The sequence below is a fragment of the Helicoverpa zea genome, chromosome 30 (assembly GCF_022581195.2).
Source record: "Helicoverpa zea isolate HzStark_Cry1AcR chromosome 30, ilHelZeax1.1, whole genome shotgun sequence".
Taxonomy (NCBI): domain Eukaryota; kingdom Metazoa; phylum Arthropoda; class Insecta; order Lepidoptera; family Noctuidae; genus Helicoverpa; species Helicoverpa zea.
Genome location: NC_061481.1, coordinates 6,107,555 through 6,127,561, shown reverse-complemented (window position 1 = coordinate 6,127,561; position 20,007 = coordinate 6,107,555). Strand labels below are relative to the sequence as shown.

Sequence of the window (20,007 nt, the reverse complement as noted above, 5' to 3'; positions counted from 1 at the left end):
CGGTTAGACTGGAAGCCGACCCCAACATAGTTGGGCAAAGGGTTCGGAGGATGATGATATATGATAGTTGGGGTTAAATGAATGATTAATTATGTCCTTCTATCCGATTGTCATAAAAGGAGTGTCAATTTGACACGAATGGAGTGAGATTAGGCGTAGGACCGACATTAACGTGCTCTCCGGTGCACGAGTATATTAGTCACCAACTTTCAGACTCCAGACGGCTTTGTGAAAGTTCCTTAAACCCACAAAAAATCGGGAATCGAACCCGAGAACTCGTGCGCAGCAGTCGCGCTATGTTACAACTAGACCAACGAGGTAGTCAGAATTCTTAATAACATTTACATCAGTGGCTAACTAAGAGGTCAAATATTGTCCTAGAATATTGTACATGGAAAAGTACAGTAAACTGCACATCAGTGGTAACTGTCATGCTCCTTAACTCAATAGTAATAAGAACGATTTTCCTATAAAACTGTTACCACTGACATGAAGTTGACTGTACAGTTTTGTAAAGTGCAGCGGATACTTACTTGGTTGTCCTGTAGCTCTTCTTAAGTCCCTCAATGCGTCGATGAAATCTGTTCAAAGAGAAAAAAGTTACGTAGGCATGTATTTTGTTTCGATTGTCAATATCATCAGCCTTCTTATCATCCTACTGCTGGGCACAGGCCTCCTCTCACATGGAGAAGGATTGACATTATAAACAGTCTTCATACACAAAACAGTTATTTACAACTAGATACTTTAGATCGACTACTATCGATTTTTATAGTCTATCTATCCAATATTTTGCGAGTAGATATAAGACATAACTTATATCCAGTTTATATCATAATTCAATAACCATCATCACTACATAGTATAAAACAAAGTCGCTTTTTCTGTCCCTATGTCCCTTTGTACGCTTAAATCTTTAAAACTACGCAACCGATTTTCATGCGGTTTTTTTTAACAGATAGAGTGTTTCAAGAGGAAGGTTTATATGTATAATAACATACATTAAATAGTGGGGAAATACTGTTATCCCGTGCGAAGCTGGGGCGGGTCGCTAGTTCCCTATGTTTTAAGACTCATAATTACTTCTGATTATTTTGGACGACTTGGTACTTACTGTCTGTAGACGTGTAATCCTCAGTTACAAGCACAGCTTCCTCTAAATCTGTGGAAAAAAATGATTTAGCTGAGTAGGTTTTCTATTTATTTTTGATGGGAAATCAACAAATGATCCCGCTGTAGGTTAGCAGCGATGAGGAAGTGTCAGAATCTTACTGACTAAATCACATCATGTTCCTTCGCAAGCCTGTATGTACCAGGGCCGGTTTTATATACCTAAGACTTCCTATCTGACCCCTAAAAGCACACATTTTCTTTAAAAAATATAGTTAATGATAAGAAGGTACTTACAAAATGCTTTACTGATCGTTATAATGTTCTCGAAGAATTTGACGATATCTGTAAAAATATAATAATGTCAAAACTCTCTAAATAAATCTATTTTCCTGAATATTTAAAACAAAATAGCTAGTACGGTAGACTGCACAGTAGTGGTAACTGTCATGCACCTTAACTCAATAGTAATAAGTACGATTTTCCTATAAAACTGTTACCACTGACCTGAAGTTGACTGTACTTAAGTGATGTAAACTAATAATACATACCCATTTCTGTTATTTCAAATATCACCAGGATGATGTCGAAGAAATCTGTAAACAAGCAAAGTTCTAAATAACCCGACTGCTTCAGGAGTATAGGAACAATAAATGATGGAATCAGGCATTACTTTATATAAATGCGAAACTAACTCTGTATGTCTCTCTGTCTGTCTGTCTGTTACGCTTGCACGTCTAAACCACTGAACTGATTTTAATAAAATTTGGTACAGAGATAGAGTTGACCTTGAGAAAGAACATAGGATAGTTTTTATTAGCCGACAAAAAGTTTGCAGTGTATTACTCTAAAAAAGTATATGTGCGAATTGTCATCTCACCGTCTAACCCGCAGATTTTAGCCAACATGGCGGCCGCTACCCTGATGTTGGTAGCATTGGTGACTCGTAGTATCGTCTCGAGGAACACTATGACCTCCACACTCGTATACTTGTTCACTTTGTCGAAGAAAACGAATATATCTGAAAGGAAAATGACATTGTATAAGAATTCACTCTATTTTTCCGGTAAACACACGTAGCAAGTGATGAAAGGCGGGCGTTTTGGGGGCGTTCAAAAAGTGTAGTTTGAATTTTAGCTAATTGGTCAACTTACTGTAACTAGCCGTAATTTAATAATTAACTATATTGCTACAAGTAAAATCATCCACAAATGAGCCAATTATCTAAAATTCAATGCGTTAAATAGTACATTTCAGCTGCCGTTTAATATTTTCCGAGAGTTGATCAATTACCTAGAAAATTTATCAACTTACGAGTCTTGTTATTTTCCGGTGAAATATATACCAACATATTTATTTTTTAAAATAAATAATGTTTACATGTACCTAGATCTCTGATCAGAGAGAGAATGCTTTCAGCCTATTCAGAGCAATATTTTGAAGAGTTCGTAATGTTTGTAAACTCACCGGTGGTAGATGTGACCGATATCAACACCTGCCACGCTTCTTGAACGGCTGAAACAACATACAAAAGTTAGATAACGCATCGTTGGGAATCAGAGCTTCGCGGACCACTTGGAATGCCTCCAGGGACCACCAGAGGTCCGCGGACCATCGGTTAAGAACCACTGGTCTAAAGCTTGGTGATTGATACACTCGTGCATCGGAGAGCACGTTAATGTTGGTCCTGCGCCTAGACTCTCTCCGGTTGTGTCGGATTGCCGTCCCATCGCGCTATGAGAGTGAAGGAATAGTGAGTGCAGCTGTGTCTGCGCAAATGCTCGTGCACTATAATACCTATGTCCTGCGCAGCTGGCTGATCTCCTTATATGAGAACAGCTGTCGTACAGAAAATCGGCTAGAATGCCGATTATTATGAACATTAGAGTTTGTAAAGTAAGTTACCACTTACATTTGGTTCCAGTAATGGACATGAGTCTCTTAAAGAAGTCAATGATATCTTCATGACCTGATCTGATGCGGAGTTGCTCCAAGACGTCCAAAAGAGACACTGGAAAGTAAAAAAAAATCTATAAAAGTCTAACTAAAACAAAGAAAAAATATAAATTGTCACCTTCGCGAACTTTAAATCCAAACACATGAAATAGCAAGATGGCCAGCGCGGGTGACAGCTGGGGCGGGATAAGTCGTGGGGGTAATAATATATAAAACTCGCAATTTTTTGCATTGAATTACATCGAATAAAACAGTAAAATATGCTTACGGTATGTAACGTAATTTATTTGATAATTTACAATAACTAGTACCTAATTGGTGTTGTGGTTTGAAAAACTGCAAAAGTGTTTCTTAGAATATTATAACTGAGACAGCAATAAGTTTTTCTCATAGCATATTATTATTTATTTGTCAATATGCGAATTTTTAGGGTTCCGTACCTCGAAAGGAAAAAACGGAACCCTTATAGGATCACTTTGTTGTCCGTCTGTCTGTCTGTCTGTCTGTCTGTCTGTCTGTCTGTCTGTCTGTCTGTCTGTCTGTCTGTCTGTCAAGACCCTTTATCTTAAGAACGCGCGGACGTATCAAGCTGAAATTCACATGAAATACTCGGGTCTATTGTCCTTTTAGGCTGTGAAAATATCAAGCTTCTAAGCCAAGCCAATCAAAAGATACAACCGATTATGTCGATATTTTCAACAAATTCTCGACACTCGCAAAGGAATCAAAACCTACAGGGTACTTCCCGTAAACTCAGAATCTTGAAATTTGGCATGAAGCATTGTCATATAATGCAAATATAGGAAAAATTGCGAAAATCACATTTTTTTTGTTATATAATATAATAAAAATATTTTAATAAAATGAAACTTACTACCTTATTTCTCACGAACGAATAAAGGTACCAAATTGAAATTTATACCAAATACCTAGGTCTATTGTCCCTTTAAGCAATGAAAAAATCAAACTTCTAAGTTAACGCGATCAAAAGATACAGCAGTTTTACCGACACCTTAGACGAATTTCCGTCACACGCTAGGGAATCAAAACCTACAAGGTACTTCCCGTGAACTCAGAATCTTAAAATTCGGCACGAAGCAACGTTATATAGTACAGATAAAGGAAAAATTGCGAAAATGATAAATTTGAAGTTACATAAAAAATTAAAATATTATTTTTGCTTACATGACATAAAATATTTTTTTCATAATTATAAACTTACTACCTACCCTTTTTCACATGAACGCGTAGAGATATTAAAGTTTTGAATAAAAAGTGAAATTCATATCAAACACTTCTTAAATATAATGGCCTCTAAACTGTGAAAAATTTTAAATCATTCAAAGGTCATTGGGCACCTTAGTATGAAAACCATACCCACGGCGGATACGAACGAAACATAGCACAGTATAATGATAAAGGCTCTGATTTACTATGGCATTGGCATCAATGTGAACCATGGGAATCTAGAGAAAATCAGGTGTAAACATCAAATATTTTCCTCATTTCAATGGGGAATTTAAACGACCAAGTTTGACGGATTTGAGAAATCATTTCTTTGTAGTGAAAGAGTATACTCGCCGTTTATTTCCATTGTCATCAGGTCAGGATCTGATGATGGAAATCCTGAGAAATCGAGGGCAACTATCAGAAATTTTGTAGGCATGCATAGGATCAAAACTTGATTCTCAGATGTATGTCTGGTGATACTATCAAACAGTGACAGTGGCGGATTTACCAATAGGCCAAGTAGGCCAGTGCCTAGAGCGGCAGATTTAGAGGGGCGGCAAATTTTGCGAATTTTTTTACAGTTTTTTTTTTTTATAATTATACGAGTACACAATCCATATATAAATAAACGATTAATAAACTCACTGTAATATATGCTTAGGTTTATGTGATCATGAATTTTAAAATATTCCAATAGCGTTTCAATAAAAATAAATTGAAAAATCCGCTCGCTTCGCTCGCGGTTTCTTCATCTTTTCTGGTTTATTCTGCGCTCTTTGAGTCCAATCTAACAAAAAGTTAAAGCACCGAAGTAGCAAAAACAACTGACGCTCTACGCTGAGATTTCTAAGCTGTTCAGGAGGTGGAGGACTTTTGTGTCCCAAATAATTTCGCTTTTGTGTCCTCAAAACTCAACAAATTAAATACTCACCAACAGAGCAGTCATCTACTTTAGAAATCGATGCATTTTACTCAACTCTCAACATCGCCCTAAAAAAGTACACATACAAACACTGCATAGTAATGGGAGATTTCAATGCTCAGATTGGAAGTCCACGAAATGGAGAAGATATTGTACTTGGCCCTTACATCAGAGGGAAAAGAACAAGGAACGGACAAAAACTAATGGAAATGGCGATGGAAAATAACATGAGGATAATGAACAGCCTATTCAAGAAAAGAACTTCAAAAAGATGGACTTGGGAATCGCCAGGCGGCAGTTTCAAAAACGAAATTGATTACATCTTATCAAATAGACCAAAATTAATTGACGACTGCGGCACCATTTATCTAAATTTTAATAGCGACCACCGAGTCCTCAGAGCACGTCTGAGCAGGTCAATGGGCACTATTAAAAGTCGACCCTTCAAAGTCAGAAGACCAACACCAAATAACAAACAAATGTTAAACACCATCAAAGACAAACTGAAATTAGTGACAGAATCATCCTTTGAGGGTATAAATACTCAGCAGAAGTACAACATACTACATGAAATATTGACATTGAGACCAGAACCTGATACTAAATATAATACGAAGGATAAGAAAAACTTGTCAGAGAAAGTAATTACACTCCTAGAAGCAAGATCAAAACTGTTAAATACTACAAAGAAAACAAAAATTATCAGAAACAAAATAAGCGAAATAAGTAAAGAAATCAAAAACCAAATAAGAAAAGACAGAGAACGCACGAGGCGTGAAACTTTTGAAAAATACATAAGCAAAACCGGAGGTATTAAAAAGCTCTAAAAACTTTAAAAGAAAAGAAAAACTGGATACCCAATATGAAAGACCGACTTTCGAAAACGAAAACAAAAAGATATGATATACTGTCAATAGCAACTACATTCTACGAAAACCTTTACTCCAGCAAGAACCAAATAGTAAACACCGACTTAAATAACACCGACGCGGTTCCACCTATACTAATAGAAGAAATATACAAGGCAATAGAAACACAGAAGAAGGATAAAGCTCCCGGCCCTGATAATATCAGCAACGAATTACTTACAGATTGTAAAAACGAGCTAGTACCACTACTTAAACACATTTTCAACGACATATTGCACACCGAGGAAATTCCTGCACAGTGGACTACATCAACAATAATCCTACTCCATAAAAAGGGGGACAAAGGAGAAATTAACAACTACAGACCAATAAGCCTAATGTCGAACATTACAAATTTTTTGCAAAAATTGTCCTAAGGCGAATAACCAAAACTCTTGATGAAAACCAGCCCAAGGAACAGGCTGGCTTCCGGTCAGGCTATTCAACATTGGACCATATACTAACGGTAAGACAACTTTTTGAAAAAGCCAAAGAGTTTAAAGTGCCCTTCTACTGTTGCTTCATCGATTTCAACAAGGCATTTGACTCAATAGAACACAACAGTATCTGGCAATGTCTGAAGAAACAAGGAGTCGACCAGAAATACATTAGGATTTTAAAAAAAGCATATACACTAACAGTACAGCAAGAATAAAACTAGAGAAACAAGGGAAACAAATAAACATAAACAAAGGCGTACGCCAGGGAGATCCACTGTCACCTAAATTATTCACAGCTGTACTGGAAGATATCTTTCGGAGACTGGAATGGGACCACTACGGACTTAACATAAATGGCGAAAATCTTACACACTTGAGGTTCGCTGATGACATAATAATACTGGCAAGGAGCAAAGACCAACTACAATACATGATCACTGATCTGGATGGAGAAAGCCGCAAGGTAGGTCTGACGATGAACACTTCAAAAACCAAAGCTATGACAAACGCATTGCAAGACAATATTCTTTTAAACGGCGAACCAGTAGAGTTTGTAAAAGAATAGGTACACTTACTTGGGCCAACAAATCTCGGTCACTGATATAATGACAAAAGAAATCGACACAAGGATTGGGAATGCATGGAAACGCTACTGGGGGTTTAAGGAAATAATGAAGAATACAGAAATCAAAACGTACGTGAAAACAAAACTGTATAACACTTGTATACTCCCAGTCTTGACATATAGCTGCGAGACATGGGCTCTCACCAAAGCGCAATATAAGAAACTTGAAACGTGTCAGACGGCAATGCAAAGAAGCATGCTAAATATAAGAAAATCTGATAGAATAAGAAACACCACTATCCGAAGGCGCATGAAAATTGAGAATGTCACAACTAGAATAAGGAAACTAAAGTGGAAATGGTCCGGCCACATAGTCAGAGGCAATGACAAGTGGAACAAAAACATAATATCTTGGTACCCTAGGGACAAGAAAAGAAATCGAGGAAGACAGTACCGAAGATGGAATGACGAAATTAACCGATAAAAAAATAACCTAAAATTAAATAAAAGCAACGTATAAATAAAAATAACTATAAAACGAAGTTATGCTACACAAAAATATACGTAATATTATAATATAAATAAATACTTAAATATTATACTTCATACTACTAACTATTATATAATCTGTGATACTACTATATTACATTAAACGCCTTCCTCTCTTCTAACTATTTTGCTGTGCCCATCAGGGTCCATAATTGCGACTACCTCTATTATTTTATATTTTCCACCAACTGTACATTATGGAATGCAATAAATGATATGATATGATAAATTAAAAGCATAGCAGGGTATATATGGACTAGAAGAGCCCAATACAGAGCAGAGTGGAAGGAAATGGAGGAGGCCTTTGCCAAAGTTGGGCAAACAGACCAGGTCGTTGGTGTCATCAACTCGTCAGAGTTGTTAGATTAAGATTGTATACTGTAAACAAGGTCTGAATAAAGGCTATTTTTACACGCTTTTTATTAGCTTCACCTGTATGTTTGTAACCGACTTCTTTGGGCGCGATTTTGACCCACTTGAAACGGCCAGATTTCGTTCAAACTTTGTAGATTTATTGAGGACCGATGACAATACAATAATTTGATAAAATAATTCCATTTTTAACCGACTTCCCAAAAAGGAGGAGGTTACACATAAACATCGATTACTCCGAGGTTTATAGACCGATTTACGTGATTCTTTTTTTGTTCGACTCGGAATAGCTGCCAGTTGGTCCCATAGTCATCAGGTCAGGATCTGATGATGGAAACCCTGAGAAATCGAGGGCAACCTTCAAAAGTTGTAGGCATACATAGGGTAAAAACTTGACACTCAGGTGTACGCCTAAAAGCACTATTCAACTGTGAAGATTTGGAGCTGACCTGATGATGGAGACCAGAGAGGGTCGAGGGAATTCGACAACTGAATATGTAAACTACCTCGTGTTTGGGCTTAAATTATTTGTATTGACAAGACCTTTGCAATAGTGAAGGTTTGGAGCGGACCTGATGATGGAGACCAGAGAAAGTCGAGGGAACTCGACAACTGAATATGTAAACTACCTCGTGTTTGGGCTTAAATTATTCGTATTGACAAGACCTATGCAACAGTGAAGGTTTGGAGCTGACCTGATGATGGAGACCAGAGAAAGTCGAGGGAACTCGACAATTGAATATGTAAAATACCTCGTTTGGACTTGTATGGATAGTGACAACTATTCATATCACTGTAAAGCTTTAAATAAATAACCTTTTTACAAAAAAATTAAACCGACTTCCCAAAACACTAAAAAGCAAAAAAAAAACTAATTTTAGGTGCATCGGCCTAGAAGTCGGTGGCAAAATTAACTTAGTAACATCCATTAGACACCGACTTCTAGGCTTTTCAATTTGCAAAATATTTTTTTTGTTAATTTATATAATTTTCATCTATAGTCAATAAGGTAAGAAAATTAATTAAAATTTTCTAGAATTTTTCTCTACAGTCGATAAGGCAGGACTCGATGTTAATTTTTATTTCCAATAATTATCTTTAGCAGTTTTCTGTAATATTGACAATTTTTTGTATACTAAAGATAATTTTAATTCTACAAAACAAATAATAGTTTTAAAACAAACTAAAAAGTAGAAAATAAATAATAGTTTTAAAAAAACTAAAAAAACACGCTTTTTATAGAAAAACGAACCAAAAAATAGAAAATAAATTTTAATGAATTTAAATTAAGAAAACAGTGTTAAAAATTTCAATGAATATAAATTAATAATAGTGTGAATACAAAAAAAAATATTTAAAAAAAGCGTGGGGTGCTTTTTAAGATATTATCTAAATGAAAATCACTGTACTCATATCTGTCAATAAAATATTTATAACTATTGACACCATGCACCCCACGCTTTTTTTAAATATTTTTTTTTGTATTCACACTATTATTAATTTATATTCATTGAAATTTTTAACACTGTTTTCTTAATTTAAATTCATTAAAATTTATTTTCTATTTTTTGGTTCGTTTTTCTATAAAAAGCGTGTTTTTTTAGTTTTTTTAAAACTATTATTTATTATTTTTATTTTATTTTTTATTTTATTTAATATATGCTTAGGTTTATGTGATCATGAATTTTAAAATATTCCAATAGCGTTTCAATAAAAATAAATTGAAAAATCCGCTCGCTTCGCTCGCGGTTTCTTCATCTTTTCTGGTTTATTCTGCGCTCTTTGAGTCCAATCTAACAAAAAGTTAAAGCACCGAAGTAGCAAAAACAACTGACGCTCTACGCTGACGATTTCTAAGCTGTTCAGGAGGTGGAGGACTTTTGTGTCCCAAATAATTTCGCTTTTGTGTCCTCAAAACTCAAAAAATTTGGCGCTCGCTACGCTCGCGACTTTTTCACTTTAGGCCGGTTTTATAAACTCGTTTTGGTACTTTACTGTTCTAAATCTTAAAAATTTTGCGCTCGCTGCGCTCGCGGCTTTTTTACTTGACACTGGATTCTATAAAACTAGTTAGCGCTTTATAACTTTGCAGTGGTATGACTCCGGTTTCTTTATGTTAAACCTAGCAAAAAGCACCATGAATGATTTCTACACAATTTTTAAGTACTTCAATTACAATTTTAGTCCGTGATTATATTGTGTCGTTTTTTTGGGGGGGTGCCACCCGTTGGGTGCGCCTCTGATATAGTAGGTACCTACCCGAACGAATGAACCGATTTTAATTTAGTATTTTTTTTGTATTACAGGTGTTTTACGGGCGAGTTTCATGAAAATCAATGAGCCGTTTAAAAGTTACAGAGGTTTTACGCTTTAAAGTCGCTGTCAGATAAACTTGTTAGGTCAACATTAAACTCTTCGGTACATAGCGGGTTGCAAAAATAATCTAGTAACTGACAGAAATATCATTAAGTTCACAATCATTAGGGGCGGCAAAAATTGAATGGCCTACTAGCGGCAAATTTGTAAATCCGCCACTGAACAGTGAAGGTTTAGAGCTTATCTGATGATGGAGACGTGAGAAAGTCGAGAGAACTCGGTATGTTTTAGTTACGTCGTGTTTGGGCTTATATTATTCGTATTGACGAGAACTTTTCACAAAAGTTAAAAATAAAAACTTTTTACAAAAAAAACAACTTCTAAAACAACAAGAAAACTGTTTATATGCATCGGTCTAGATCTCGGTGGTTAAATAAATATAGATGCATCCTCTAGACACCGACTTCTAGACCGATGCACCTAACATCTTTTTAATTTCTTTCTTGCTTTTGTTTTCTTGTTGCTTTTTTATATGTTTGAAGTTGGATTTGTTTGTAAAATGCTACAAAATAAAATAATGCCGACTTTATAAAACAAAGAAAGGGACAGAATTACACTTTTGTCAAGGCTCTAGAAACGTAAAGCCAGCAGCCCCGAATCCTACTCTCTAGAAGTCGTTGTTACAATTCGACAGCTACAAGTCGTCAGGCGGTTTCGAAAAAAACCTGAAACTGGGGCTCTTTAGGTGATTAATCCCTCAAAAATAAAAGATCTCATTCCTGCAATGGCTGCTTTAACCCAAGTTAGTAGTGAATTCTCATCACCTAAAATAAAATAAGCTCCAACACAAGGTTACGTTATAAATTGTAAAGGAGTTCCCATAACTATATCTGATCTTAGCTGTCGATCCCACAATGGCAGTCAAACCTATCTTTGTGGAAAGTCTTCGCCAATACGAATAAAATAAGCTCAAACACGTGGTAGTTGCAACATACCGTTCGGGAGTTCCCTTGACTCTCTGTAGTCTCCATAATCAAATCAGCTCCAAACCTTCACTGTTTACCAGTACCCTCAAAAATACACTCACATGTCTTTTGACGACCTCTGTGGCGCAAAGGTCACCAAGCCGGACTGCCGAACCTGAGGTCCCGGGTTCGATTCCCGGTTCGGTCGATATTTGTGTGATGAGCATGCTTGTTGGCCGTGGTCTGGGTGTTACTATATGTATTTATAAATATGTATATATGTAGCTATATGTAGTTTATCAGTTGTGTTAGCACCCATAACACAAGTTAATAAAATAACTTACCATGGGGCTAACCGACCGTGTGTGAAAAGGTGTCGCGACATTATTTATTTATTGTCGCGACATTATTTATGTCTGGTTATGACTCGATGCGTGCCTACAATATTCAAGAGTTGCCCTCGATTTCTCAGGGTTTCCAGATCCTCATCAGATCCTGGTCCTTCCTTCTTTATGAAATGTCTTTAACAATAAAAACTAGCATTGCAACCTGTACAATCCTCTGAAACTGCTTGTCTTTTATATTTTTCAAACGATCCTGGACATTCGTCTCCATGGAATTTTAATAAAATATTTATATTCAAAGAAACGTCATACCATTCTCCACGATTTAAAACTACTTTGATTCATGTCCGCCACTTTTTACAAAGCGGGTCAGATATGCCCCATGACCTTTAAGACATAATTAGTTATTTTCAATCAGATTTCTGAATGATGACTATAAAATGTTGTATATAAATAACTTCAATAAAATAACTTTTACAAGGTACTGGCCTACTATTTTAGTTATATTATAAAATAAAGAATATTAACTATTTTGACTCTCACGAAATTACCATAACTATGATTGTTCTAAACTGAACGGTTGGCGCGAGACTCACTTTTTATCTATACAGCATTTGTACGGAACCCTCGGTGCGCGAGTCCGACTCGCATTTGGCCGGTTTATTTGATTACTGCATTGATTTTGTTTTATACAAGCTCTTGTTGCCTATTTACACGTAACTTTGTAATGTAGTATCGTTTGGTTTCCCAAATAAAATAAAAAGTAAATTACTTACGCTGTCTATCCGTAAGTCCCAGAATGACGTCGGCGGCTTCTCGAATGTTCTTCGTCTGCGTGACGTCCACCAGGGAGTTGAGGAAGTACAGCGCATACTGACGCTTTGTCACCTGGTTAATCTTATGGATTACGGCCACTATGTCTGCGAAAGAGGTTTGTTGATAGTTTAATGTACTTCTAGAAGCGGTTTAATGAGTTTTAAGAGCTCTGCCTCATTAGGAACCCAATGGTGACGTCACCGGCTACGTATCCAAGCAGTTAATATTGAAATTTATGGTACCTAACTCACTTGGCGACGGTTTGGCGTCATCGTCAAATTGGAAGCGTGGCCATGAGCAACAGCTCTCTACGTGGCTTCTGGATACTTTGGCAGCTTGGCGACGATGCCACGGTTGCCACTATAAAGGATGACTCACGCTAGACCGTGTCGGGTCCGAGCCGAGTGTCGGCCGTAGCACGGTCAACTAATATTACATATATTTTGTATGAACACACTCACGTTATACCGAGCGGCAACCGAGTGACGCCCGAGCAACGGACAACGGACCGTGCTACGGCCGACACTCGGCTCGGACCCGACACGGTCTAGCGTGAGTCATTCTTAATGTACACGGTAAAGTGCACCTCACTCAGTCGCCAGTGTGGTCGCCAGTCAACGTGCGATTTCTTCAGCGATGACGTAAACAATTGACTTTCGAGATGCCATGGCCACTCGACTTGGCGACCCAGAAGTAGCCAGGGGCCCGATTCTCCTAAGTTAATAATGTCAAAATCTAATAGAAATTGAATCGCAATATGATCGCAATAGCAGTTTTAACCATATCGGGCATTCTGCTACTTATATAAGACCAATCGTATTCCAACGCTATTTTGGTGATTTTGGTCTATACGGTAGTTTGCTCTACAATCATATTGCAATCGTAAATCATTTGCAGACAAAATGATTCATTATTGAATGACAGAAAAGGATAAAACGTTTATTTCAAAGAAAAAATAGCGGAATGCCACATACGCTTCAATCGTAATTGAGTCGTGATTGGATCTCAGTCGAATGTAAGTCGAATGTCGCTTAAGTAGCAGCTGGCGACGTCGCCATGGCGTCTTAATGAGGCAAAGCTCTTAAGTATGCAGTACTTACTGTCAGTTCCGAACACTTCATTGAATATCTGTTGAACTTGCAGCAAGCTGTCACAGCCGCCCACCTTGTACAGGTTCTCTATAATCACCCTCAAACCTGAGGAAATAATAAAACATTCACAAACAAATATATACGTACCGTCTATAATAAGAGAAATTACAGATGAAAGCATGTCTTCTAGTGGATCGTGCCGAAGGAATAGTTATATTCCTTAAAATCCTATCAAAATGTAGATACGCAACTGGTTACCGTCAGAATTGCCAAGGACTGCATCATCATCCTGATATCAGAAGCTCTCACCTTTAAATGCTAAATAACTTCAAAACCACGAGGGTAGCAATTGGTAGCAACTAATGGTAGCTGGTAACAATTAGGTAGCAATTCTCCATATGTATTTCGAAGGGATCGGTGTGACGTAAAGCTCATTTTGTTAAGGGCATTTATGCGGCTTATATTTTGCGCAATAAAACTCATTTTCTTTCTTTCTCTTCTTTCTTTCTTTCTATGTAACAGCGATTCTGACGGTAATCGCAACTGGCAGTCGAGCCAAATTGGACTCGGTTCGGCGCGTACTTTGCATTAGGCTCATAGACGTGCGTTCACCCCAAGAGATAGAACTTTGTCGTTCTGAATTTGATGCTTTTCGCATGGCCAATAGAGTTTTGACAATTTATTGTACTTGAGAGCTTAGCTGTAAATACTTACTGCCGCGATTCAAGGATTGCGTTAGTTCTTCTAAGGCGTATTTCGTTTCTGAAAGGAAAAAAATCCATTAAATACTTCTTACTTATATCTACTAATACTTCACTTATTGACGCTAAACAAAATTCTATGACAGGCTCTCGCATTTATATTTTGTTAGTGCCAATTTTTAATTCGTCGTTACAGCCTTTTTATCGTCCCACTGCTGGGCTGCGGCCTCCTCTCACACGGAGAAGGATTGAGCGTTAATCACCACGCTTGCTCAATTCGGATTGGTTATTTCAGACTTTATAGTCCAGGTTTCCTCAAGATGTTTTCCTTCAACCTTTTTATCAGCAATTGGTGTGCAAAATATATAGGTACTTAGAAAGTACATACAAACTTAGAAAAGTTGCATTGGTACTTGCCTGACCTAGAATCCACACCTTCATACTCGAGAGGTTGGTTCTTTACCCACTAGTCACTAGGCCATCACGACTTTGTCAGTACATACCTATTTTTTATGCGTACAAAATATGAAATTGAAAGGCCGTAGCTACTTACGTGTCTGCTTAGTCACAGTTCTCAACAGAATTATACTCTCGGTGAGTGAATTGGTCTTCAACAATCGGTTGACAGCTGTTATCGCGTCACCAATGTCTGAAAGTTGCGTACAAATCAAAATAAGTGTCGGTAGTTTCAGAAACTAGTGTTATGCGAGTACCTCCATCCAGTGCCGGATTTAAGTACATAAGGAACTATTCTTATTCTTTATTGCACACTTAACAATATATAATAATAAAAAAAAGACAGTTTATGTACAATGGCGACACACGCGTACAATGTGAGTATATAACGAAGTACATAAGGTGAGTACATAAAGGGAGTACATAAGAAAGTTTATAAAGAAGTATATAACGAAGTACATAAGGAAGTATATAAAGGGAGTATATAAGGAAGTATATAACGAAGTACATAAGGAAGTATATAACGAAGTACATAAGGAAGTATATAAAGGGAGTACATAAGGAAGTATATAACGAAGTACATAAGGAAGTATATAAAGGAAGTATATAAGGAAGTATATAACGAAGTACATAAGGAAGTATATAACGAAGTACATAAGGAAGTATATAAAGGGAGTACATAAGGAAGTATATAACGAAGTACATAAGGAAGTATATAAAGGAAGTATATAAGGAAGTATATAACGAAGTGCATAAGGAAGTATATAAGGAAGTATATAACGAAGTACATAAGGAAGTATATTAAGAAGTATATAAAGGAAGTATATAAGGAAGTATATAACGAAGTACATAAGGAAGTATATAACGAAGTACATAAGGAAGTATATAAAGGAAGTATATAAAGGAAGTATATAACGAAGTACATAAGGAAGTATATAAAGAAGTATATAACGAAGTACATAAGGAAGTATACAAGGTGTTGATTTGCATTTGTGCCATAGTTCAGGAGGAGGACATAAAATACGTAAACAATCGATCTAGACACACGGCAGTGTGTCCGCCAAGTTCGAGCAAAAAAAAGCGACACACCGGCCGTGGGTGATATTACACGAACCATTTCGGGCCAAATTCTACCCCCCTATAACTCAAAATCTATTTTATTTACGCATATCAAATTTCTAGTATCTGTTGAGACCCCCTCACTTATCTAAAATACAAAAGGACAATGCTATTCTTTGTATGGAAGTTGGGCTCAAGTGTTGCCCACAGTAACTGCGTAGTGTATTATGTTCCATATGCTTATATTAGGTCCGAGACCAAAGCATTTCGAAATATATCCCGGGAGTCCTGAGAAAAACTGGTTTGACTCTTATTCAAAATTACATAAAATAAGCTTACGAACTCTTTACTATTCCACTTTTATTACCTTAATTGAAATGAATTATATTCATTGACAAATACGAGGTATTGTACACGACAACTTTTTTTAACCGACTTCCAAAAATGGAGGAGGTTCTTAATTCATTTGTATTCTTTTTACGTTTGTACGTGCATAACTCCGTCATTTACCAACTGATTTCAACAATTATTTTATTGTTTGAAAGGGCTTACTTCCTCAATGGTCCCTTTGTCATCCGGCCCAGGGTCTGGTGATGGAATCTCTAAAGGCCCCAGTACACGTTGGCCTGTGTTGGGCCAAGCTGTGCAATGCACAAATGTAGGCCACGATCAAATGGTGTTTACACATTGCCGCATGGCTCATTGCTGCCTGGCAAACCACTTGCGATGGACGTCGAAGTGACTAAGGCTGCGGCTATTTATTTGTATACTACACTACTATATTTACCTATATTACTATATTTATATTATACTACACTACTATATTTACTACTATATTTATTTTTACACGCAATACAAAAGTATATACTATCCTCAGCGGCCGGTGACGAACCAAACATTGGCCGAATGTGTAAACACCACACGCCAAGCTGGGCCACGATTCCTTTGATGTGTGCCCAAAAAACCGACAATTCGCCGAATGCGCGCCAACCTTGGCAAATGTCCGCCAACCTGCACCAATACCCCGTGTACACATTGGTGATGGCGTGTATTGGCCGCACTTGGGCCAACGTGTACTGGGGCCTTAATAAAAAAATCGGGAGCGACTCTCGAAAATTGTAGACACATATGGAGTAAAACCTTGTCATTCGGGTATATGTCTCAGACACCACAAAACTGTAAAGGTTAAGATCTGACCTGACAATGGAGACGACAGAGAGACGAGGGAACTCCTCAACGGTATCCTGGGCATTGAGATTGACAATATACATATGAGTAAGACTTATTTGGCAGAAAAGTCTTATCAGATTAATTTCTCGGGACCCCTGATACCAATTTCAAAGATATTTTGATTTCTTGTTAAGAGTGAATTAAAGAACCTATTCCAACCACTCCCACTACTGGGAAAATGGCATAGGCTTTGTAAACAGACTGTTCATGTGGAACATTTAAACCGGTTTTCCTCGGGACCCCTGGGACCGATTTCAAAAATATTTTAATTTCATGTTAAGAGTGAAGTAAAGAACCTATTTCAATCACTCCTACTACTGGGCAAATAGCACAGGCTTTGTAAAGCGACTATTCATGTGGAATATTAGAACCAGTTTTTCACCCGGACCCCAGGGACCGATTTCAAAAATATTTTAATTTCATGTTAAGAGTGAAATAAAGAACCTACTTTGACCACTCCCACTACTGGGCAAATGCCAAAGACTTTGTTAAGTGACTATGTAAGGAGAATATTTGTACCGGATTTTCTCGGAACCCCTGGGACCGATTTTAAAAATATTTTCATTTCATGTTAAAAATGAAGTAAGGAACCTATTTCAATCACTCCCACTACTGGACAAATGACACAGGCTTTGTAAAGCGACTGTTCATGTGGAATATTAAAACCGGTTTTTCTGCGGACCCCAGGAACCGATTTCAAAAATATTTGGTTTTCATGTTAAGAGTGAAGTAAAGAACCTATTTTGACCACTCCCACTACTGAGCAAATGCCAAAGACTTTGTTAAGTGACTATCTAAGGAGAACATTTGAACTGGTTTTTCTCGGGACCCCTGGGACCGATTTCAAAAATATTTTCATTTCATGTTAAAAATGAAGTAAGGAACCTGTTTCAATCACTCTCACTACTGGGCAAATGACACAGGCTTTGTAAAGCGACTGTTCATGTGGAATATTAAAACCGGTTTTTCTCCGGACCCCAGGAACCGATTTCAAAAATATTTGGTTTTCATGTTAAGAGTGAAGTAAAGAACCTATTTTGACCACTCCCACTACTGAGCAAATGCCAAAGACTTTGTTAAGTGACTATCTAAGGAGAACATTTGAACTGGTTTTTCTCGGGACCCCTGGGACCGATTTCAAAAATATTTTAATTTCGTGTTAAGAGTGAAGTAAAGAATCTATTCCAACCACTCCTACTACTGGGCAAATGGCTCAGGCCTTGTAAAGTGACTCTTCATGGAGAATATTTGAACCGGTTTTCCTCGGGACCCCAGGGAGCGATTTCAAAAATATTTGCATTACGTGTTCAGAGTGCACTAAGGAGCCCCCTGGAACTACTCCCATTGCTGGGCAAACTATGAGCCCAGACCCTGGCATTGTCCTTTCATTAATATATCTTTTGTAGGTCTTGAGATATTGACGTCAGAAAATCGCTATTTTTACTATACACTCACTGACTGACTGACTCACTCATCAAAAACCTAGACCACTTCCAATGGTCGTATTGACTTGAAATTTGGCATGGAGGTAGGTCTTTATGTCAAGGTAAAGGGAAAAATCTGAAAATGGCCAAGTGTGAGTCAGTTTCCAAATAATGAAGGTGTTTTATACCCGGTGTCCCCTAAGGAAGTAAAACGAACTAAATTTATCTATATTTATATAATATATCTTCGAATGGTCGTACCGATCTGAAATTCGTTACAAAGGTTTATATTTAGTCAAAGTAAAGTAAAAATCTGAAAACGGCCAAGTGTGAGTCACTTTCGAAAATAACGAATGTGTAACTTTGATCCACGAACATAATATATGATAACATGTCATGCCAGTCAGTTGGTAAATCTAGTCCATTTAGTTAATCTAGTTAATTTCTTTGTAAGAAGCATAGTGCATATTCAAAAATCTGAAAGATAGTATAAATGAGACATTTCCTTAACTAACTTAATCATAAGAAAAACATAAAATAAACAACCTTACAAAAATAAATGAAATCCCACCCAAAACAAAAATGTGAAAGGTTGCCAAGTTCGATAATATGGGAATGCTTCGCCTATAAAAGAAGTGAGATCTGAATAAGTACCAAGTTCCATACAAATACCTCAGTTAAAAATAGTTACTTTTTAATGATGTTACTTGGCAAGTTTTAATAGAAAATATATATACTTGATTCATTGCGTTTAGTAGGTTTATAACAAGGTGTGTGAAAACTTGCCAAGAAACATCATTAAAAAGTAACTATTTTTAACTGAGGTATTTGTATGGAACTTGGTACTTATTCAGATCTCACTTCTTTTATAGGCGAAGCATTCCCATATTATCGAACTTGGCAACCTTTCACATTTTTGTTTTGGGTGGTTGGAATTACAGTAGACGGGAAATAGCTAATATGCACTGCTTTTTTTAAACGGTTTTATTTAGCTTACCCCGTTTGTTTTATTTATTCATTCTTGGGTCAAATTTAGTAATTCAAATTTCACCCTCTTCCTGTCAACCGATTAATCAGAAATTTTGTATACACCTTTAATTCCGATGACAATACAATATAGTAATATCAATAACATTGTAAATCCAATATGGCCGCCGGCACAAAATGGTGGATAACGTAGATTTTATCAATCCCATCAATATGGGTATCAAATGAAAGGGCTCAACAAGCAGAATACAATATACTATAAAAAATTGAAATCCAAGATGGCGGCCGCTACAAAATGGCGGATAACGTAGGTTTTATCAATCCCATCAATATGGTATCAAATGAAAGTTCTCAACCAGTAGAATACAATGTACTATATAAAATTAAAATCCAAGATGGCGGCCTCTACAAAATGGCGGATAACTTAGGTTTTATAAATCCCATCAACATGGGTATCAAATGAAAGGACTCAACAAGTAGAATACAATTTACTATGCAAAATTGAAATCTAAGATGGCGGATAACGTAGGTTTTATCAATCCCATCAATATGGGTATCAAATGAAA

The 20,007-nt window shown here is 36.8% G+C and overlaps 1 protein-coding gene across 1 annotated transcript in view; it reads right to left on the bottom strand.

Annotated features, from left to right (window-relative positions):
• LOC124644541 (serine-rich adhesin for platelets-like) overlaps positions 1 to 20,007 on the bottom strand; it is a 48,873-nt gene that overhangs the window by 13,511 nt on the left and 15,355 nt on the right. Inside the window, exons 13-23 of the mRNA XM_047183979.1 lie at positions 14,839 to 14,934; positions 14,299 to 14,346; positions 13,594 to 13,689; positions 12,454 to 12,597; positions 3,023 to 3,121; positions 2,578 to 2,625; positions 1,991 to 2,131; positions 1,662 to 1,706; positions 1,408 to 1,455; positions 1,115 to 1,162; positions 534 to 581 (exon numbers count right to left, since the gene is read on the bottom strand). Of these exons, the coding sequence (XP_047039935.1) occupies positions 534 to 581; positions 1,115 to 1,162; positions 1,408 to 1,455; positions 1,662 to 1,706; positions 1,991 to 2,131; positions 2,578 to 2,625; positions 3,023 to 3,121; positions 12,454 to 12,597; positions 13,594 to 13,689; positions 14,299 to 14,346; positions 14,839 to 14,934 (861 nt within the window). The remainder of the gene's footprint in view (positions 1 to 533; positions 582 to 1,114; positions 1,163 to 1,407; positions 1,456 to 1,661; positions 1,707 to 1,990; positions 2,132 to 2,577; positions 2,626 to 3,022; positions 3,122 to 12,453; positions 12,598 to 13,593; positions 13,690 to 14,298; positions 14,347 to 14,838; positions 14,935 to 20,007) is intronic.